Source organism: Pelodiscus sinensis, chromosome 21, assembly GCF_049634645.1.
Source record: "Pelodiscus sinensis isolate JC-2024 chromosome 21, ASM4963464v1, whole genome shotgun sequence".
Lineage (NCBI taxonomy): Eukaryota > Metazoa > Chordata > Testudines > Trionychidae > Pelodiscus > Pelodiscus sinensis.
Genome location: NC_134731.1, coordinates 3,201,544 through 3,223,456, shown reverse-complemented (window position 1 = coordinate 3,223,456; position 21,913 = coordinate 3,201,544). Strand labels below are relative to the sequence as shown.

The window sequence follows — 21,913 nt, the reverse complement described above, 5'->3', positions numbered from 1 at the left end:
CCAGCAGCTTCCTTGGCCCTCCCTAATACTTCCCTAGCGCGGGGTTGGTCTCGGGCCGGGTCTACACTAAAGGGGAAACGTTGACGCCAGATACGCTGCTCCAGCCACGTTAATTCCATAGCTGGAGTTGAAGAATTGTAAATGGTGTTTTGGCGCCGTCCGCGCAGCGGGAGGTCAACAGGAGCACACGCCCCCGTCGATTTCCCTTACTCCTCCTAGGAGCTGGCACTGCTGGGAGCGACCTCTTCACTAGACCCGCTAACGTGAATGCCGGAAGATCGACTGCGGCAGCGTCACTCGTCGCTGTAGTCTACGCAATCCCTTGGAGTAGCTTCCCTCCCCCGTCTCTGGGGGGCTGGCCTTTTACTCGTGCGCCTGTCCAGACCCAGGCTACTGAGGGTGACCCCACAGGTAGAAACTTGTTGTTGCTACCGAGTTAGTCACATACCTGTCCCGGGGGAGGGGGAATGTGGATGCAGCCCTGCCGGGGAGGTTTTTTATATCACAAGCTTTAATGTCCCGGGGCATCAAATCGCGCCAAGAGCTGTAACTCGGAGAATCAGTCTCGTTTCACCAAAATGGGCAGAAAGATTCACACCGTACTGTGCACACCAACGGGGCCTGTTCTGGAACACGGCCGAGACATAGTTGCCCCCGGTGTGTGGCCTGTCTGCATTTGCCTGTGCTTTTTGGTCTGCCGTTAAGCCTGTAGTCACCGGACAGTAGGCGCGTGTGTGTACCATGCTCATACTTCACGAGCGTTGTCATTATTTGCAGAACGGACTCAGCTGGGAAGGGCTTTTGGTGGCTGTGATGTAAACGCCTACCCCTTCGGTTTTTTGATGCCTCTGCTCAGCCAGTGTCGTTAAGCTAATTAAGCACATATGCGATAACTGTAATTACTTATTTGTCATTGTCGTCAGTGACAAGACAATGGCCACTACTTAGGTAACGAAGGATTCGAGCAGGGCAGAGCCTGTGACCCCTCCACCCAACCGGGAGCTCCTCAGCTGCTTACGCCCAAACGCTGCTGGCAATTAGCAGGCAGGTAAAACCTTTCTCCTGCCCCGCAGACGTGGTCACTGCTCTGTTCCTGCACTCGGCCTGGGCACAGCCATGTGCAGGAGAGCAACCCAACGCTCCCCTGCGGCATTCGCAGCGCCTTGTTACGCTGCCCAAAGGGAGCAGGTGGCGGGAGCTGGCGGCTGCCCCAGCGTGTTAGGAACAAGAGGGCCCGTGCTAGCGAGCGCCCCAGCCGGGGCCAGCCAGAGCGACCGAACTGTAGCATGCGCTGCTATCCAGCCAAGCGTGTGTTTGTTCAAGGACGCCGCTTACCCGGCGCTGCCGCTGCGCCCAGCGCGCAACAGTGCCAGGGTGTGGTTGTGCCATGCAAAGGGCGGGGTGTGCTAGCAGGGACCATTATACTTACAAATGGCCACGGGGGGTAGTAGGTGCCCCAGCCCCAGCATGCAGCTGCTGGCCGGCAGCACAGCCCCTGTCACCTTGCCAAGACACTGGTGGGCGGCCAGGCAGTGCTGGGTAAGTCTTGGGGGTCTGCGTGTGCGGCTGAGTGGGGGTATCGCTCTCACTTGGGCTAGCGCACGGCCTTGGCGACTGCAGCGGTTGGCCGGGCTTGCGGGTACTGCGAGCTGCCGGCTGGGGCAGGTGTGGCCGTGCCCTGAGGGCAAAGCCAGGGTCCCACTGTCTGGCCCTGCCAGCCAGAGCCAGCGGTGCAGCCGGGCGAGTGGGCTCTGCTGGGGGACTAGGCCCGGTGGCTCCGCTCGCTGCCCTCTAAACTGTTCCTGCTGCTGGGTGGCCAGCCCGGGGTACTCAGGCAGGAGCTGCCCCTGGCGCCAGGGTTCACCTGGGGCGGGGTCCTGCTACCGCCCAAGGAGCTGGGCTATGGCCAGCGAGCTGCCTTGCGCGGGGGGGTCCCCGGGGCCCGCTCGCCCAGGGGTTAGGGCGTAGACGCGGGTCGCTGCTGCCTGTGGCGCAGAGACCAGGCGGGCCCCAGTGCCCCACTGCCATGCAACAGGCCGGGCTCAGGCCGTTGCTTTGTGCCCCCGGGGGTGGGGGAGTCGGGTGCCCGTCCCACTGGGCCTCCCGCGAGGGATTTGAGCCCCGTCTCCCGGCCTCGCCCACGCTCTCGGGGGGGCTGGCCGGCTCCTGCCCACCAGCTGCGTGAAGTGGGGCCTAAGCTGCTGGCCAAGCACTGGGGCGTGGGGGATGTGGGGCGGTGCTGGGGGGGCTCTGGCCTCCCTCCTTAGCCCCGGCTGCTTTAATTAACGACTAACCAAAGCAGCTACAGCAGCGAGCGGCCCCGAGGGCCTGGTGTGTGGCTGGAGCCTGTGCTGGGGCCAGAGGCGTTCCCCCCGTCTCCCAGGCCACTGCCCACGCCCGCCCCCTCCTGCGGACACCCAGGGGCTCAACCAGGGAGCTGCCCTCGCTGAGCTGGGCCCTGGCAGGGACTCCCGGTGCACGTCCCTTAGCAAGCCCAGTCAGGTGCCCCCAGTCAGGCCCAGCCGCAGTTGGGGAGCGATTCCAGCTCCTGGCCCGGCCCAGACACTGCCCCCGGAACGGCTCCCTCGGGCCAGGCTGAGCCCCCTGAGAGGGGGGAGGGAGGGACTCACCTGAGGGAGCCCCCAAAGCATGGGGCTGCAGCCCTGCCCTGGCCTGGTGACTATGGAGCAGCTTTCGCAGGGCCCCGTGCACGAGCCGCTGACAGGCGTCAGACAGGAGCAGCCTACCCCCCGCCCCCTCCTCAGGCCCCCCAGGGGACTTGCCCCAGGCTCACCCCATGGTGGAGCAGCCTCGGCTCCCCCGCCCCGGGCAGGTCTCGGGGGCACCAGGCAGGTACCAGCAGGCTCGCAGGTAACCAAGGCCAGAAGCAGGGGCCTGCTGCAGCTCACAGGGACCAAGGGGCCGAGTGCTGTAAGAGGCACGGCTCAGCACCCCTGCCCCAGGCGGCTGCCTGGCTGGGGGGGGAGGGGGGGGGGGGGCCTTTGAGGGCCCAGTCTTGGTGCCCAACTCTCTTCTGCTCCAGCAGAGGGAAGCGACGCGCCCAACCCAGCTCGGGGGCTCACCCCGGGGTGCTGACGCTTTTCTAGGCTTGCAGGAGCCCACCCAGAACAGCCGGGGTTGACGCACATTGTACGACATGGTGCAACCACCCTCATCCTGTCACGTGGCTACAGGCGTCTGGGGACCGGCCCAGAGCAGCTCCCCGGGGTGCTGCCTCTCCCAGCCCGCCCCAGTGCGAGCGCAGTCGGGAACACACGTGCCTGCCCAGTTAGGCCAAACTTAAACCGTCCCCACGTTCCAGGCCCCTGTGACACAGCAGGGACAGAGCCGCGGCCGTGTCCCTCTGTCCGTCCTGCGCTCAGTGGCTGCTGGGGCGGCCTCGTGGCAACCCCCCAGTGCAGGACGGGCCCAAAGAAACAGCACGGCGCAGGCTGGGTTCGGTGTAACGTTACGTATTTGTTCTGTCTGTAAATAACAACGTTCCTGTAACTACAGCGTCCAGGTAACAGGTGGAGCAGCCTGGCCACACCCGGCCGGCCGGAGCGCACGGGCTGCGGGACGCCAGCCGCTGCCGCCCAGCCTGGCTCGGGCCTGGGACTTGGCCGCACGTCTTGCGACACCTGCAGCCGCCCGCGTCTGTCAAACAACTTTGTCGCTACGTGACGCGAGCCCAGCGGAGCGGGAAACGGGGCCCCCCCCCACCCGGAACGGGAGGGCGTCTGGCCCCGCCGCGGGTTCCAAACGGAGCTGTAGTGACGCCTGCCTGCAGCGGAGCCGTTCCTTGCTCCACTGGGGCCGTGCGTCTCACCTGCTGTGAAGGAGGCTGTGGGGGGGGGGGCTGCCTGTTCCCTTCCCTCGTTAAGAGGAGCCAGGCGATGAGCCCGTAGCGAGGCTGAGCACAGCTGGGCCCTGCTGAGAAGCCAGGAAGTGGTCACAGGTGCTGGGAAGTTGCAGCAAAAGGCGCAAGGCCCGGGCTGGTGACGTTAACCCGCGAGGGGCTGGCTGCAGGAACAGGCTGGTTGGAGCCCAGCGGGGCCCTGGGGTAACGAGCTCGGGCAGCCCCCTTGGACTCACAAGCTGGGATACGGTGAGGGGTGGCTACCCCTGCCCCCTGCGTCCTCTGCCACGGCTGGTTCGCGTGGCCCCTGGCCGGCCCCAGCCCCACGCCGTCACAGCAACTGCCCCCCGGGCAGGGCAGAGGCCTAGTGTCAAATGGGAGGGAACATCTCCCCTTCCCCTTAGTGCAGCATCAGTGCAGTGGAACCAGGACTGGCCCCAGACTTAAGTAACATTTACCAGGGCCCCAGGCCCCCGGTGCCTGCAGGCCCTGGCTGAGAAAGGCCCCTGCACTCGGGAGGCCTGGCCCTGGCCACACCAGCAGCGCTTGGTGCGTTGGGGGGCTGGAGCTGTTCTCTCCGGGAGCTGGGCTTCCGGCCAACCAGGGGCTGATGGAAAGGGGGGAGCTGAGGATCGTGTGGCTCCCCCCCCCCAGCAGGATGCCCGTTTAGGAACGAGGCCAGAGCCCCATTCACCTCCCTTGTTTTCCCATTAACATACCCCCCCCCCATGCCTTCTGGGGCACGGCTCCCCTTTTACCCCAGCAGCTGGGCTGCGCACGATTATTTCCCATGGGAGAATACAAGCCGCATCAAACAATTGATGGAAAAATAGGCCATACACCAAAGTGGCATCACGTAGGTAGAAACGAAAAATCCTTCTGACCGAGCCAAAAATAAAGTAAGTTCCAAAAACGCCCACGAGTCCACAAGAGCCCCGGGGCTCAGGAAACCTACCCCAGGCTGCAGGGTTTCCTCATCCAACCTCTGCTCCTGAAGAAACCTCACTCCAGGCACCAGCTCGCCCTAAGGCAAGGTCGGCCCCAGCCCGGTTCTTCCCCTACGAGGCACTAGGTTAAAAAAATAAAATACAAAACGACAGCTGTACAAATATAGTGTCACTCATCCAGCCCCGGGCCAGTGTCCAGCTAGGCCCAGGGCGGGGGGGGGGGGTGGCCAGGTGGGGGCCAGGCCTGGTCAGATGCACACGGGCACGGAGGTGATGTTGCTGACGGACAGGTGCCGGCTCGGCGTGCCGGGGCCTCGGGGGAAGTCGTCCGTCTTACAGAGGACGTACTTGGCCAGGATCTTGCGGAAGGCGCAGCGGAAGTCCTGGATCTTGTAGGCGTAGATGACGGGGTTGATGACCGAGTTGGCGTGGGACAGGAGAATGGCCGTTTTCATCACCCACTCGGGCTTCTGGGTGGCGAAGTCCTGGTGGAAGTAGGTGATGCAGTTGAGGATGTGCAGGGGCAGCCAGCAGAAGGCGAAGAGGCCGACGATGATGGCCAGAGACTTGGCCGCGTTGACCTCCCTCTGGAGGGTGGTCCGGGACTTCCCCATCAGCTCCATCTTCCGCAGCTGCTTGCAGGCCACTGTGAAGATCTTGACGTAGATGCCCAGCATGATGGCCAGGGGGAGGAGCACGCAGCCGAAGAAGTTGAAGTAGACCATGTAGCTCATGGTGACCACGTTCTCGAAGAGGCACGTGATCGGGCAGCTCGGCTGGCTCGTCCCCGTGGTGGAATTGGTGCATTTGATGCTGGCCATGTTCCAGCCCATCAGCGGGGTGAGGCCGATCCCAAAGGACAGGACCCAGAGCACGGCGATGAGCCATCTCGCCCGCTTCCCTGTCACCAGGCTCTTGTATCTGCACCGCGGGAACAAAAGCCAAGTCAGTGCAGGACACGGGAGCGGAGGGAGCCCCAGACACGACTGCCCCCGCCCTCCCGCCCCGGGAAAGCCCCACCGCTGGGCAGACCAAAGCGGAATTTTTTTAAGCCCTTGAGTGATTTGGGAGCCCCAGTTCAACCCCTTTGCAGGAGCAAGGGCTCAGCTCCCCACGCCAGCCGGGAAAACCATCAGACCTGTGGGGGGCTCTGCTGGGTAGCCACACTCTCCAGGCCCAGCCTGGTTTCTATTGCTAGGGACGACATCTGGGGACGTCCCAGCGTCTGGGGACAGCGTCACAGCCCCCCGCCCCCCGTTTCCTGAAGCCAGGGGCAGGCGCGTGGCCCAGGGGACGTGGGCAGCACCAGGCCGCCGCAGTCCCACAGAGCAGCTGGTCACACGGGCACACCCGGCTGGGTTAACAGCACTAGCAGGGACCAGCCACGGGTTGTGCAGCCTCTGCCAGTGCCTTGGGTCTGTTCCCAGTGGCGCCCCCGCCGCTCGGAGAGCCGTGCCCACCGTGCAGCAGTCCCACCTCCGGCTGGCACGGAGACAAAGCCCCACGCGCAGCCGGGGGGCACCGGCCCCCCTCGCTTCCAGGGGGAATTCGACTCAAATCCCACAAGGCGCCAGTCGTCACCCCTCTCGGCCCGGCCCTGCGCTCGGAAGGGGTAACGGGGCCGCCTCAGCGAATGGAACGATCCCGCAGTGATGAGCTGGGTCGTTCCGTCTCTCGCGGGCTCGCTCGTCCCCACGCCACTCGCAGGACACCGCACAGGAGACACAAGCCCGGTTAAGGCCTCCCCTCCCCAGGCGGCTCAGGGCGTGAGCCTGGCCGCGGGACATACGGGGTCACCGTGTGGCTCAGGCTCTCGGCCCCCAGCCTGCGCCGACCCAGACTGCTCACAACGCCACGCGCCAGGGTCCCCGCACTGCCCAGTCATGGGGCCTCCTGGCGTGGAAGTGGTGGGAAGGATGCAAACGACAAACCCCAACCAGCGGGCTCCTCGGATGCCCGGCCCCACTGCAGCCCACACTGGGCCCTTGGGTCAGGGCCGGAGACTGGGCGCCCAAAATCTGGGACTTTCCCTGCGCTGCCAGGGAGGCTCGTGTGAGCTCCCGCTAGGCCCTCGGGTGCTGCGCCGCCGCTCCCCCCGCTGCCGGCACAGGGCTCTGGGCACCTCCGGGAGGGGTTTTGCAGCTGAGCCCCCTTTCAAAGCGCGTCAGCCCCTGATGCTGGGCGAGCTCGGGCGGGCGGCGGAGTCGGGGCTGCCGCACTGGGTCAGCCTAGTGAGCAGTCACCAGGGAAGTGAGGCCTGGTTAGCTGCTCCTGTAGGTGCGCTCGGCTGCCCGGCCCAGCTCCAGGAGCGTAGGCACCTTGGCCGGTCCCAAATCGGACACTCACCAGCCCCCCCACCCCCCGGGTGCCTGTTTTTACCCAGCCCCAAGCCCCGCTGGCTGCGGAGCGGCGCAGAACCCGCGCCCACACCCGGGCCCTGAAGCAGGATTCCCACGCCAGGCAGGGAAAGGCCCACCTTGCCGGATTCCAGCCCCGTGCCCATCCCGCAAACAGAGCCCAACCCGCCTGGGAGCTCCCTAAGCTCTTGCCCACACATGGGGGGGGGGGGGGGGGGGGGGGGGGGGCCTTTACCCCACCTTAGTCCTGCCTGGAGGCCAGATCCCATTAAAACCCAGACCGGAACCGGCGCGCTCAGAGCCGCACTGGGGAAGCTGCGTTCGGCGGCGTGGGAGCGGGGGCCTAAGGCGAGGAACAGTCGAGAGGCCGGGGACAGTGAAGCTGCCTTCAGACCTCCCCCCACGCAAGGGGCCCGGTTGCTTTGCTCTTGTTTACACTGGACTCCTCTCCCCGCCCTCCGGACGGGAAACGTGCAGGCCTGCGGCCGGCTGGCGAGGCGGGGGAGGGACGGGGCCGCGTTCCCACAGAACTGCAGCTGTGCACGCTGCATGTGAACCGCACGGGAGCAAGAGCCGCGCCGCCCCAGCTGTCCTGCCACGCGGGTCAGCTACAAACCGCCAGGAACCGGCCCCGGCACCCGGCTACGCCAGGGTCTCTCGGGCGGCCGGCACGCAAGCAGGACTCTGAGCTACAGGCCAGGTGGCACAGCCACACCCCCGGGCTCCTTTCTCCTCGCCAGCCTGCCCACGCCCCCAGGCAGACCCAGGCCAGGAATAGCCCCCGCTCGAGGGCCGTCTGCCGGGGCCTGGATTAGCTGCCTGGGAACTCCAGCGCTCAAGGCAGATTAAAAGAGAGCGACCCCGCAGCGCCACGTCGGCATCCTTCCGCGGGAGGGACGCTGGCAGCACAGCTCCTTGCTGCTCTGGTCCCGTTGCTGCAGCCGACTCGCTCCCAGCCGGTGTCCCCCTGGGCCCCGGCCCCACGGGCGGCGCGAGAGGAACGGGGCTTGGAGCCGCACCGGGCAGAGGAGGCTGCGTAACAAAGCGGACGCAGCCCATCGATCCAAGGGCCTCGGAACGGCGCGAGTCACGGAGCCGCTGACCGACATGCTGCTTCTGGCGGGGCAGGGTTAAGCCCCCGGACTCCACCCTGCAGGGGTGTGTAACCTGTGGAGGTCGGGGAGAGGGGCAGGCTGGGCCCACCACAGACAGGGGCCGCCCTGGCCGTCCAACGGAGCAGCCCCTGCCTGCAGTGGGTCCCACGGGGCTGGAGCAGCCTCCTTCCTGGGGCGGGCAGGGAGCTGCTCCAGGCCCTACCAGTTAACTGGAACCAGCAGGCCTCACCCACGAAGGGCCAGGCTGACCCCTTTACCCCCCTCACCCGACTCCGGCTCCGTATCTCTTTGAATACCCTCGCTGGCCAGCGTTCCAGATCCTCACAGGTGCCTGGCTCAGGCCCCCGGGGCTCACATCCCCCGGCGGACGTGCCGTAGCGCCACCGGCTCCAGGGGAAGTTGAACACGCAACGGTTAAGGACAAGCCAAGATCAGGACAGAGGCGCTTTCTTCCTTTCAAAGCCGTCAGCAGCAGCCCGTTGCCCGGGAACAGCCCTGAGCACACACAACCCTACAACAACAAACCAGCATCGATGCACAACGGGGGGGGGGGAGGGGGGGGGAACTGTTGGGAGGGAGGTTTCTTCTGAGAACTGAAAAGGGTGAAGGGGGTGGGGCGGCCCCGAGCTTTGGAAACGCCTTGGACAGGTTCCCAGCAAACCCCCTTCTCTTGGAGGTTGGCTGCTGGGCCGCAGGGAACCGGTCAAGTACGTTTAGGCGAGGTCTAGCCTCCAGGGCTTTCCCGGGTCGCTTTCTCCGATCGCGTTTGCGGAAGAGGCTTTCCCACCATTTGGTCCAGTCTAGACGGGGCCACATGGCGGAAAAGCCTCTTTCGGCGGAGCCCTTGCGCCTCGTGAAACGAGATATTCAGGGCTCCCCGAAAGGGCACGTCTGCTCTTCTGCAAAAAAAAAAAAAAAAATGCTTCCTTGCATGCGGCAGTTTCCTGGGATACCTCTGGCATCCTGCGAAAACCCCAGAGTCTAGACGGAGCCTCACTGACCGAATGCGGCTCAAATCACCTGCAGCAAATATTGAAACTAGCCGATGGCTCTGCCGAGACATAACGAGAGTGGTTGCAGTGCAAGTACCTGCTTGCGGTGGGTGATTTATTGCCGTGAAACCAGCTGGCAATAGACTGGCTCCTTTTCCACAGGTGGGTTTAATGATCAATTCGGAAGCTCCAGAGCTCGGCTGCTGTTCAATGACATGACGCGTTGCTGGCCACGTCACCGGGCCTCCAGGCCCCGCTCTGCTTCGGCCTGAACCGGTAACGGCACCTCTCACCCCGCTGCTGCCATCTTTGCGACAGGGCCTGGTTTGGCAAAGAGACCAGCTTCTCCTCTGCGGGCGCCTGCATCACCCAGGGCAGGAGGACAGAAGCACCAGGGCTGTGTCTTGACTGGCCAGTTTTTCCCGGAAAAATCAGCCGCTTTTCCGGAAAAACTGGCCAGCTGTCTACATTGGCCGCTTGAATTTCCGCAAAAGCACCGACTTCCTGCTGTCTGAAATCAGTGCTTCTTGCAAAAATACCATGCTGCTCCCGTTCAGGCAAAAGTCCCTTTTGCACAAAAGGGCCAGTGTAGACAGCTCAGATTTGTTTTGCGCAAAAAAGCCCCGATTGCGAAAATGGCGATCGGGGCTTTTTTGCGCAAAAGTGCGTCTAGATTGGCCACAGACTCTTTTCCGCAAATGCTTTTAACGGAAAACTTTTCCATTAAAAGCATTTGCGGAAAATCCTGCCAGTGTAGACGTAGCCCAGGAGTTTGTTTCACTAGCCACGCCCCGGTTAAATGGCCCTGGGTTCACATGGGCGAACCCCAAGGGCCCACAGGGGCACCACATAGGAGCTTGTATCCCGGCACAGCCCGCGAGGCCCTGCCCACGGCGCCCAGCCGTGCCCCCTGAGCACGTCTGCCGAGCGCGTCACACTGAGGTTGGTGGAGGCGGAGCCAGCGCCAGCCCGATGTTGCCAACTCCCCGTCCGGCGTCACCGGCTGAGCTGCCAAACACAAGGGCGTTGCCGGGCCAGCTGGCTGGGCTGCTCGGGCACTTTGCACGGCAGGAGCGTGGATTATTTCTGCAGCTGCAGCACCTCACAGGCCCAGGCGCAGGACGGGCAGAGAGCAGGGAGAGAGGCTGAAAGGTGACTGGACCAGCGCCCCCAGGTCTCTGACTTCGCATCCCTGTGATCCAGCCTGTCACCCCATCCTCCGCACCCACACACACAGGGCTCAACAGCCACCTTGCCGTGCAACCAGCAGCAAGTCGCTCAGCCTCTGTGCCTCAGTTTCCCCTTCTGGAAAATTCTCTCGCAGCAGTGAATATGGCTGGGGGAGAGGCGGGAGGAAACAGACCATGTTTACCAGGCCCAGGCACGGGCTGGCACTTGCGTGTCTGAAACTGTGACGTGCTTAGAGCCGGTGACTGGGTCTTCTGCCTTGAGCCTTGGCCGGGAACAGTTTCCGCTGGGGAAGGAGGGTTCCCAAAAGCCCAGCAGCCTCTGTCCCGAGAGCCAGAGGCCACAGAGCTGGGATGGCCTCACCGGGGCGGGCGTCAGAGGCCACGTCCTTGCTTCAAACCCTCACCTGGTTTTTCGGACACAGCCCAGCTTGAGTAGGGTTAAATGTTTCACCCCCAGGTCTCGGACAGACGCCTCTGGGCACATCGCTCACCGTGGGGACAGCACCGCCCCTTCCCCCAGCTCCCGCTTTGACCATTGGGTTGTCCCAGGACTCAGGAAGGGAACGGCCTCCTGGCCCTACAGGTGTTGCCAAGCCCACGTCTACCCTAGAAACCTTTGCCACTACAGCAGGGAGATTTGGTTTTCCCTGCCATCTGCACTGACAGAGCCCTGGCATAAATAACCTAAGAACGGCTGCGCTGGGTCAGACCAAAGGTCCATCTGGCCCAGTGCCCTGTCTGCCACCAGTGGCCAATGCCTGGTGCCCCAGAGAGAACAGAACAAGGAATCACCAAGTGATCCATCCCGTCACCCATTCCCAGCCTCTGACACACACAGGCCAGGGACACCATCCCTACCCAGCCTTGCTAACAGCCATTGATGGACTGTCATCCATGAATTTATCTGCTCTGTTTTGAACTCTGTTAAAATCCTGGCCTTTACAACATCCTGCAGCGAGGAGTTCCACAGGTTGGCTGTGCATTGCAGTTATAGCAGCAGCCGTCTTTTTTTTCTGGTCTTGCTCACTGACCCAGTAGAACCACAACCACTCAGTGCCAGTACTGCTGTGCCTGCCCCAGCAGGGTTTGCCTTTTCGAGTGGAAACCTGGCCTGCCCCAAGGCCCAGCCCACGCCCCTGGACACTGCCGGTGGAAACTGCTGCTTTCCAGCATGGCACAAGGAGTCTGCACTGCAGCCGGGACACCAATTGCTACCCACTGACTGCCCGGTGGGGCGAGACCTCGGCCGGAGCCGTTCCAGCCGGACAAGCGGAGAGCAAGTCACAGCCGTCTCAGGGCGCCTGGCGAAGTGGCACTGGGCAGCACCGCGCTCTCGCGGCTCAGCGGAGACAGCCGGGATGGAAGACAGACCCTGGAGTCAAACTCCTCCCCAGCCCTGGGGGATCTGCCCAAGAGCTGGGCTCTTTCACTCGCTCCTTTGCCAGCCTGGAGCCCCTATTTTCCTGCCTGTCCTCAACCCCGATCCTGCTGGATGGGCATGCACCCCCCCGCTGGCCCGGCCACCGCACGCCCCGCTGCTCGGCTACAGATGGGGACGGCCAAGGCGTGGCCGCCAGAGAGAGGCGTCCTCCAAGTCTCTGGCACAGCAGAACCAGGGCAGCTGGCCCATCAGTCAGCTTCCCCCGTCAGCAGCCTGCTCAGCTGGTTTGCTCCAACTACAGGGCTCAGCATGGACGCCTCTCCCGGCTTGCCCCAGGGCGCCCTGGGAAACCCCTCAACCGGCCTTTCCTAGTCCAACATTTTAATTCCGTCAGGACGGGCAACTTGGGGAGGCGGGGGGAGTCAAACCCTTTTTCCCCCCCTTTAAAAGGGAAACAAACCCAGAAGGGGAGCATGGGGAAGTGCCGTCTAGTGGTCGGAGCAGACCCAGGAAGTGGCGATCCTGGCTCTACTCCCCGCTCCGCCTCTAAGGCCACGTTACGCGTGGGGGAGCGATCCCCTTGCTCTGCCCCGTGGGGGGAGAGGCCTGAGGCGCCCAGGCCCTTGCGTGGCAGGTGCCGTCGGCACGTGAAGTATCGGCACAAAGACCCACCTCCCCAGGCGGCATCACCTGGAGCAGCTGCGAGACTCTACCCATTAAACCCTCCTGCCCAGAGCGCGGGGGAAGCTGCCAGGCGCAGAGGGAGGCCCTGGCCCGACCCAGCCGGCTGGAGAACACACCCAGCCCTTCCCCCATTCTAGCGCTCCTGGGCAAGGGCCGTGTGGCCACGGTGGCTACTGGCGGGGGAAGGGGGGTGCCCAGAGCCGGGAGGGGGAGCTCTCGTTCACCTGGGGCAGCATCCAGGTAGGATTCCCGCCGAGGGCTCCCCTCAACACGCCAGAGCGGGCCCTGCGGGTGGCGCTTTGCCCCGGCCCCCACCGCCGGCTGGGCGGGCGCAGGACCTGGGGCCAGATCCCGCGTCCTTTCCCCCGGTGCCGCTCAGTCTGGGCCAGCGGCAAGGCCACTCGCCCGGCAAGTGTCAGCCTCACGTGGCAGGGTCGCCCACACGCCAGGGAGTCACCGCGGGGGGGAGAGGAAAGCAGCTGGGGCCTCGTCCGCCTGCGGGGTCACGAAGCTGGGACCATTCCGAGCGAGGGTACAAAGCCGAGACTCCGGCGCCATCACCAGGCTCCCGAAACGGGGCTTTAAGGAACACCTGATGCCACAGGACTTGGGATTCCCCCCTCCCAAGAGCTGGCCGCACAGGGAGGCCGGGACGCCTGGTCACCGGGGGCGGGTTGTAACTGGCTGTTCAGCCGCTGGTGAGCTGGACGTGGCCTGTTGCCGGGGGAGGCCGGGACTCGCGGAGGCCGGGGGCCCTATGTTCCTGGGCACCAGGCTCCCTGCTGGGCTGCAAACAGCCAGGGGAGGCGTCTTCCCTCCAGCGGAGCCCATGCAAGGGAAGCAGGAAAGCGAAGGCCAAGGGAAGAAAGGGGGGTCTCGGCCAGGGGGGAGCTGCAGGGAAGCGGGTGTTCAGTTGTGGTTTAGGGCAGGACGGGAGCAACAAACAGAAAACCTCCCCGGCCTGCTCTGACCGTACGAGGACCCTGCCTCCCGGAGCAAGAGAGAGAGTGGCTGAGCTTGTCCGAGACTCCAGGGCTGGGAGCGGTGAGAACAGAGGGGCTAGGAACATCTACAAGCCTCCATGTCGCTGTGCTCCTTGTTGCCAGCTGACGCCACCACAGGCTGACTGTAGGCGCCCAAAGCAGGGAGTTCATCTCAGTCCAAAACCCGGCAGCAGCAAGCAAAGAACTCCCCTCTCGCTCCACGGATCCTGCTGTTTCAAAGGAGCAGCCCTTAGCTAGGAGCAGTACGGGAACTAGGATACACAGTGAGCTGTTTGAGTCCATCCTGCAGGGGGCAGTGCAGCGCCTACCCACACGCCATTCAGCATCAGGCACCCCACGGCCCTCTCCAGCTAAGCTAGGGGAAGACCAGTGGACGACCGATGATCCAGTCTCCCTGCCAGGGACGATCTCATCAACCAGCATGTTAAAACCTCCCAAGAGGTCTCAGCTGGTAAACAGGGAGATGGCAACATTCGCCGACTCAACACTACTCCCGGCGGGTAAGTCCAGGCAGACTGCTAAGAGCGACAAAAGAAGCCATCAAAATGGGGGGGAGGGCAGGAAACGAGATGGCAGACGGTGTTCGATGGGGAGACATTTATTTCGTATTTTATTTAAAATATTTCGACCCCGCCCCTCTATTTAAAATAGTGGAGGCAGCTTACACAATTTTTAAAAACGCAATAAATAATGTATATAAAGTAAAACACAAGGCATCAAAGTGTGTGGGGGGGGGAAGAGGGGAGAGATTAAAACCTGCTAAAACACCTCCAGAGGAGGGACACACATCAATAAAAGCGCACGTCAAAAGGGTGGCGCTGGCCTGGTGCCAAAACAGTGCCAAGTTGGCGCCAGGGAAACGTCCCGTCGGAGAGAATTCCAGGCCTCGGGGCAAAGGAAAAAGAGATGACTCAGCAGGGCTATGACCGAGGTCTATAAAAGCAGCATTGGTGGCGCGACAGTGGAGAAGGAAGTGCTATTTACTCCTCAGAATATAGGAACTATGGGGTCACCACATAAAATTAATAGGCATCCAGTTTAAAAATGAACAAAAAGGAGCATTTCTTCACACAACACACAGTCAACCTGTGGAACTCCTTGCCAGAGGATGCTGTGAAGGCCAAGACTATAACAGGGTTCAAAAGAGAACTGGATACATTCATGCAGGACAGGGCCACCAATGGCTATTAGCCAGGATGTGCAGGGATGGCGTTAGTCTCTGTTTTGCCAGGCTTGGAATGGGCAACTTGATGATTTCCGGTTCTGTTCCCTCCCTCTGGGGCACCTGGCGCTGGCCACTGTGGGCAGACAGGACTGGGCTGAATGGGCCTTTGCTCTGACCCAGTCTGGCCGTTCTGACTCTTGGCTACCCACAAACAGCAGGCATGTGCCCGATGCAGCCTATACAGAGCACCGACCGGCATCCTGTACGGCCTAATGACACCTAGGTGGGCGCAGCTCAGCAGCTGGAGTCTCCCCGCCTGCCACTGGGCGGGGGGAGCCCTTGGAGCCAGGTATCACCCTCCCACGCCTAGATCAGCGCTAGCCCAGCCAGCATCAAGCACAGCAGGGCCAGCGGAGCAAGGACGGCGAGCGGCATGTGACCGGGTGCTGCCCGGTGACTCTGATGAGCCCACGGTGACATGGTGGGAGCCGTCCTGGGATCCAGGGGACCTCCGGGGCGGGGCACGTGGGGCAGAGAACACAGCGGGCCCAGGCGGGTGGCGCTAGGCGGGGGACGGTGTTTGCTGGCGTGCTCCTTTCCATGCACCTGGGGGGTGCGACGCAGCGCGACATCCAGGACAAGCCCCGGGCGGAGGCGGTACGGAGACGCGCTGATCACGTCGGGGGGTTCTGTTCTGCCCAGGGCAGAGCGGCCCAGCTGTGCGCAGCATCGCTGCCTTCTGGAGGAAAGGTGCTTCCTGCACGGCCAGGGCAGAAAGAGGAACAAGCGACGCCCTCCCACCCTGGCAGGCCCGCAGGAAGGGGAAGGACAAAGCCACTTGCCAGAAGCCACGATGCCCGTTTCAGGCAAAGCGCCCGTGCGACGAGCGGCCCTGCCCTTCCCGTGCCACCGAACATGCGGCAGAGCCCGGAGTCCGGGCCGGGAGCTCACCCCGCCCCGGTCGCAGCACCCCCGTGGCGAAGGACACACCAGAGGGGGCTCAGAAGAGCAGCAGGAATGAGGAAGGGGCTGGGGGGGTCTGAGGAGAGGCTGGGCCCGTCGAGGCGCCGCGGAAGAACAGACTCGGCGGGTCTATGCGAGAACAGGTGGGAGCGGGATGCGAGCCCGGGAGCGTCTGTTCTCTCCCCTCGGAGCTCGGCAAGGAGTCGGCCGCGCGCCCAGGGTCAGAGGCCCCACGCCGGGAGGGAGACACCGCTCACGGGGCCGGCGATTCGGCCGGCAGCGCCGTGCTCCGGGAAGCCCGCGTGGCCGGGGGCTACAGAGTCACACTGGGCCTGGACGTGGGTGGTCCCCCTGGGCACGGCCAGGAAGGGAGAGGAGCCTGGTCCTTCAGGCCGTGCGCCCAGCTCTGCCAGACACCGGGGGGGACGGTGCAGGGCCAGTTCTCACAGCCCGGGATGGCGGGTTCCTGGAGCACAGACAGGAAAGGCCCGAGGCCCAGCTGTCCATTTCCTGTGCGGCGCGGACAGCAGACAAAGGCCCGCGGGTCCTGCTGCTCCGAGGCGGGAGAAACGGGGCCCACACGCTGCTTCCGAGCGCTGGCCGGGGGAAGGGCCGGACCTGGGGCTCCCCTCAGTTACAGAAGCCAGCGCGTCGTTGCACTAGTGTCTAGACAGCGCCTCCCTCCCCCGAGGCATCTGCCCCCAGGCTGTGGGGTGAGGCAGCTCTTGGGTTTACAGGAGAAGCAAGGCCCCGGGCACTCGGCTCGGTCCCTGCTCCCCTCTCCAAACCCACCGACTCTCCGGCCTTTCCCGAATGCCCGACTCAAACTGTGCCAGATTGCGGGAGCCAAAGTGGCCCGGCCAAAGCCGAGCCAAGCGGCAGTTCACTCCCCCAGCAAGCAGCATCCGCACCACGCCTGGGCCCCACGTGCGCGGGGCTTGGAGGGCAAGGACAAGACACGATCCCAGGAGGAGAGGGAAGAGCCAGCAAAGGGATTCAGGGCGAAGCAGCAGCCAGACAAGCTCCGCCCCAGACAGCTCGGATCACGTTTACGGGAGCTGGGTCCCCCCAGCCCATGTAGTCCTGGGGCTCGGCCACGGGGAGGGGGAGCGGGTGCCCACACCCATAGGACAGCTGCCCACTGTGCCGGGACGAGTTATTTCGCACCCACCACCGAACCGGGTGACCTTTGGGTTGGGCACCACCCTCTCCCCGGAGATAAAAGGCTTCACAGCTCGCTCCGGCTGCCGGAGCCCGACACTCCCCTGAACGAGCCTGTTCCCCTGCAACTCAACAGCCAACTCTGTTGCCACAACACAGCTCTCCTGCCAGGAACAGGCCCCGGCAGGAGGGCTGCTGGTCCCACCAGGTCGGAGCCACTCAGCCCGGAGCCACCTCCCGGCGCTAGCTCTGGGGATGTCTCCTCGGCCGGATGCCAGTAGCCAAGGCCCAGGGATCGCAGCCCAGAGGTGCAGAAACCCCATCCTTCCCCAAGCCGGAGCTGCATAATAACCCGGCTGGACAGAGACGTGTCGAAAGGACGTTCCCTGTGCTCGGGCATCAGACGTGGTTCCCACCTGCTGCTACGTGCCCGGGATCCAGTCCTCGAATAGCCCCCCAGAAGCCCTGCTCCATCGTGTCCAGTGCCACGTACCCCCCCGCGTTCACCACCTCGCTCTGCACCAGAGGGAGTCACAGTCCACAGACGGCCGGTTACAATGCAAGGCCCTGACTGCAGCATCGCGCGTGCAAGGGGGGGAATTAAACCCGGGGCTAAAAGAGCCTTTTGTAGCAGCTCCCACACGCCAGATCAATTTAGGAAAACACAAAACACTAACTGGAGCAGACACCAAGCCATTATCTGAAGCCAGAAGCCAATTTACTCAGGCCCCCTCCTCCCACGGCTGGCAGGTAAATGATTAGCTGGTTGCAGATGGGATGACAAAGGATTCAAAGGCTGCTAAGTCCTGCAGCCGCAGATCTGTCCCCAGCTACTCCCGCTCTCGCGCCCGCTGTGGAATTTCCACCCCCTTTGCCGAGGACACGGCGCCGCACACGCCACGCTGCAGGTTTCCATCACTTGTCCAGCACCTGTCGGCTGATTCATTCGCGCCCGGAGCCGCTCGGGCAAGGGGGCGGGAGGAAGCAAGGCTGGGGGCTCTTTTGAAAGTTACTGCTCAGGGCTTGTTCTGCAGAGGAGAACGAGAGGCCAACAAGCAAGCCGAGTCCAGGCAAACGGTGGGCAGCACGCTTTCCCGCGGCATGCTTACCGCGGTGACCGCTTAGCCGGGCCGGGAGGCTGCTCCACACACCCATTGTGCCCCCCCAATACAGAGTATTTGCCGTGTTTCGCCCAGGACGTTCCCACGTCCCAGAACTAGCACGAGACCAATTCCCGCCCGGGGCGATCCCACGTGGGTTCAAGTGGCTCAGCCAGGAGGTAAAAGAGGAAGGAGGGTTAATTTGTGCGGTTTTTGTTTGTGTTATCAAACATCGTGGGGGTTTTCAAAACCAGAACCCACATCATATTCAAACCCTGGGCACCACCCCACCCCTCGGCGGAAGCGCATTTGCTCTGGCTCGGCAGCAGCTGGGGCGAAGGGGGAAAATGTGATTTGCCTATTTCTAGAGCTGGTGTCTCGGGGTGAGGCTCGATGAGGGGACAGAGGGAGATTCCACAGAGGGCCTGACACTTGGGAGGAGCGCCGCGTTCAGCGAGATGCGGTTCAGCATTTCCACCTCCACTTCCTGCCCCTCAAACCCAGGGGCAGGAGCCCTTCTGAAAAGCATAAAAAAACCCAGCCGCCTATTTTGGGCTCAAAGGCAGGTGGGGATTCCGAGCTGGGTGCAGGGTGACAGCTGGGGGGGGAGTGAACTTTCCGTCCCAACCTGTAGAGACAGCAAAGGTCAGAGATCACGGCGGAAGCCCTTAGAGAACACAGGCTGAAGCAGGAGGAAGAGGCGGGGGGGGGGGGGGTTGGGTTTACCTGGGAGGTGCTCAGACTCTGCAGGAAGTGGGGGACCTTGTTTGGGTCGGGGGCCACTGACCCACAGAAAAATCAGTTGGGGGCCACACACACGTGAGACGCAAAGGGAGAAGCCCCTGACTGAGAAGTGGGCTGTGCCCACGAGAGCTCATGAGACCATCTCCATGTTTCATTGGTCTATAAAGTTTTGTGAGTCTACCAGGCCACTGGCTGGTTTTTTACTTGCTTGTTAAGTTTTTTGAGAGGCAGAATGACCCTCCCCACGTTCCCCTCACACACCACGGCCTCGGGGCCCAGGCTAGAAGCACCTAGGTAATTAGATTGAGTTGGGGTTGGTCCTGCTTTGGGCAGGCGCTGGACTTGGTGACCTCCTGAGGTCTCTTCCCGCCTTAGGATTAGATAGAGCAACCCCTCTACCCATGTTGTTTGCCTGCCTGGCCCCAAGCGCCCTAAGATTTCCTGACGAGCTCGGCTCCCATTCAGCGCCCAAAGAAGCGAGGGGATCGTCACAGCAATGGGAACCAAGCAGCCACCTGCGCGTCCGGCCAATGGTCCGGCCAGCCCTGCGTCCTGCCCTCCGACAGCATCTTCACCAGCGCAGCCCTACCCGCAGGCAGCCCCGGTCCCAGCGGGGGGCAGCCCCTTGGCCGGCCCTTACCTGAGCGGGAGGCGGATGGCCAGGTAGCGGTCCATGGCCACGGCCAGCAGGCTGAAGATGGAGCTTTGGGTCAGCACCAGCACGAAGCAGGCGAGGAAGAGGCAGCAGTGGAAGTTGGTGACCAGGCCCACGCTGATGAGGATGGCGAAGGGCACGGCCAGCAGCCCCACGGCCACGTCGGCCACGGCCAGCGACACCAGGATGTAGTTGGTGGCCGTCTTCAGGGGCCCGGTGACGGCCACGGCCCAGCAGACCAGCACGTTGCCGCCGATGGAGAGCACCGCGATGACCAGCTCCAGCACGATGTAGGGGATGTCCATGGCCTCATCTGGCCTAGGTGTCCCCAAGAGGGCCCCGGCCATGGCCAGGCCCGGTCAGTGGTGCCTGGCCCCTGGCTCCGCCGCTGGGGCACGGGCCCCTTGTGGCCCCTGCAAAACATCCGCTGCCCCCCAGGGGGGCCCAGCACCCCCCACGCAGCGGGGCTCGGGGTCTCTGCTGCCCGGGCCGGCGATCGCTCCCGCGCCGCGCGCTCAGGCGGGGAGCCGGGGCCAAGGCGGCGGGGAGCCGGCAGCTACTGGGGCGGCAGCTCCCGGGTGCAGCGGCTCCTGCGCAGCCCGAGCGCTCGGCCGCGGCTATTTCTGCACATGGGGCCGGCGGGGCGGGGCCGGGCCGGGCCGGGATTGGAGAAGCGCCCGGCCCGGCCCGCCCCCGGGAGCCCCCCCGCCTGGCCCCGGCCCCGGCCCCGGGGGAGGGAAAGTTTGAGCCGCGGGCGGGTGTTCGCAGGTGCCTGGTCTCCGCGGCCCCTGCCCAGCCGGGGACAGACCCGGAGCCGGGCCCCCGGGCGGGGACCCCCCGGTCCGGAGCCGGCCTGCCCCAAGCGCGGGGGGACCGGCCCCTTGTACCTCCCGGAGCCTTCCCTGGCAGCGCCGGAGACGCCGCCGCGCCCTCGGTCGCTCCTGGCCCCGGCCGGCCCCGGCCACACGCAGCGCTCCGCGGCGGACGGGACCTGTCGGACCCAAACCCGCCGCGTGGCAGCGGGGAGGTGGCGCGTCCCCCCCCCCCCCCCCCCCGGGCAGTTCCCAGTCGCTGCTGCCAAAGCCACCGGCCCGCAAACCCGCCCGGGGCGTCACTGGCGGGATCGGGGCCGTTTTGCGTTAGGGGCTCAGAGGGACACTTCGCCGCGCCCCGCTCGGACCAGCGGGGGAGCAAGTGGCCGAGAGCCCCGCTCGAATGCGGCCACCGGGCGTTACACCAACCCCTGAAAGCATCCTCCGAAATGTGCGCGGGCAGCTGGACTCCATTGATCCCCCCCCAGCCCCTCTAAAATCCAAGTGGGGTTCAGAGAGAACCATCAGCAATAACTACGGCCCTGTCCTGAGCCTCTTGAATCCAAAGTGCTTTACACCCAGGTCCCGAGCTTCTGAATCCACCCCAGAAATGCAGCCAGCTCTGGGCTGGAACACGACAGCAGCTTAGCTCAACAATAACAAAGGACAAAGTGGAAAGGACTCCTGCATCGTGTGAAACTGCAGATCCCCAGTTGTGTCTCAGGATTAACATGGCATTGGTGAACCGGTTAACGGACTCAGGAGAAGGGCCAGCATGCAGGGGCTTAATGGTCCAGGTGGGTTAATGCTTCCTGGGTAACCATTTGCCATGGTACATCCCCACCTCAGAGTGCTTTGCGGATGGCATGGGGCCCATCCTTGCAGCAGTCCCGAGGCAGGTGAGTCCTGCTCTCTTTACAGACCATACGAGTGGCCAGACTGGGTCAGACAAAGGTCCATCTTGCCCCCGGGCCTGTCTTCGGACAGTGGCCACTACCAGGTGCCCCAGAGGGAGTGAACAGAACAGGGAACCATCAAGTGATCCCTTCCCAGTTGCCCATTTCCAACAAGTAGGCCTGTGGCACCTTAAAGACTCACAACAGTGTATGTGTAGGATCACGAGCTTGCGTGGGCAAAACCCACTCCTTCCAAGGCTAGAGCCACCATTCCTACCCACCCTGGCCAATAAGTATTGATGGACCTGTCCTCCATGAATTTATCTAGCTCTTTTTCAAACCCTGGTAAAGTTCTGGTCTTCGCAACATCCTCAGGCAAGGAGTTCCACAGGTTGGCTGCATGCCGCGGGAACAAAAACTTCCTTTGTTCTAAACCAGATTCAGAGAAGTGACGTATGCCCAACATGCACTGGCAGAGCCGGGGCAAGCACTAGGGACCACCGGGGGTCAGTCTGCGTTACCTTTCTCCACCGCAGTTTGGCTGCAGGGCTTGCCTGGCCTTTGCAGTTTTCAGCAAGTGCAGCTGCAGCAGGGAAAACCCTCATGCTGGTGTGGAAACATGGCAAGCTGCATAAGTAAGAGTCCCTTCTGAAACCAGGCCAGGGCCTCAGCGCTGGGGGTCTGCGGGCCCTTGATGCAGCACTGCTGGTGCAAAAACAAGTGTCTAGACAAGGCCTCGGCTGGTCCAGCGAGGTGCTGATGGCGTCTTCTCTCGGCTGCACGGCCCCAGCACCGCGAGTCCTTTCCAATGGACTGATCCGGCCGCAGAAGCGCAGGCTCCCTCCTGTCAGACCTGCAGAAAAGCCATGACCCCCAGCTGTTCTGTGC

The 21,913-nt window shown here is 63.5% G+C and overlaps 1 protein-coding gene across 2 annotated transcripts; it reads right to left on the bottom strand.

Annotated features, from left to right (window-relative positions):
- Positions 1-16: 16 nt before the first annotated feature.
- On the bottom strand, positions 17-19,931 carry ADORA2B (adenosine A2b receptor). Of its 2 annotated transcripts, none has more exons than XM_075904357.1 (2): positions 19,303-19,931; positions 17-5,727 (listed from the first exon to the last, which is right to left on the bottom strand). In XM_075904357.1, exons 1-2 carry the CDS (start codon positions 19,662-19,664, stop codon positions 5,055-5,057), a joined length of 1,035 nt encoding a protein of 344 aa, XP_075760472.1. In that variant the 5' UTR covers positions 19,665-19,931; the 3' UTR covers positions 17-5,054. The 2 variants fall into 2 exon arrangements, with proteins under 2 accessions (XP_075760472.1, XP_075760473.1); XM_075904358.1 differs by lacking the exon at positions 19,303-19,931 and adding an exon at positions 7,404-8,526.
- Positions 19,932-21,913: the final 1,982 nt, after the last annotated feature.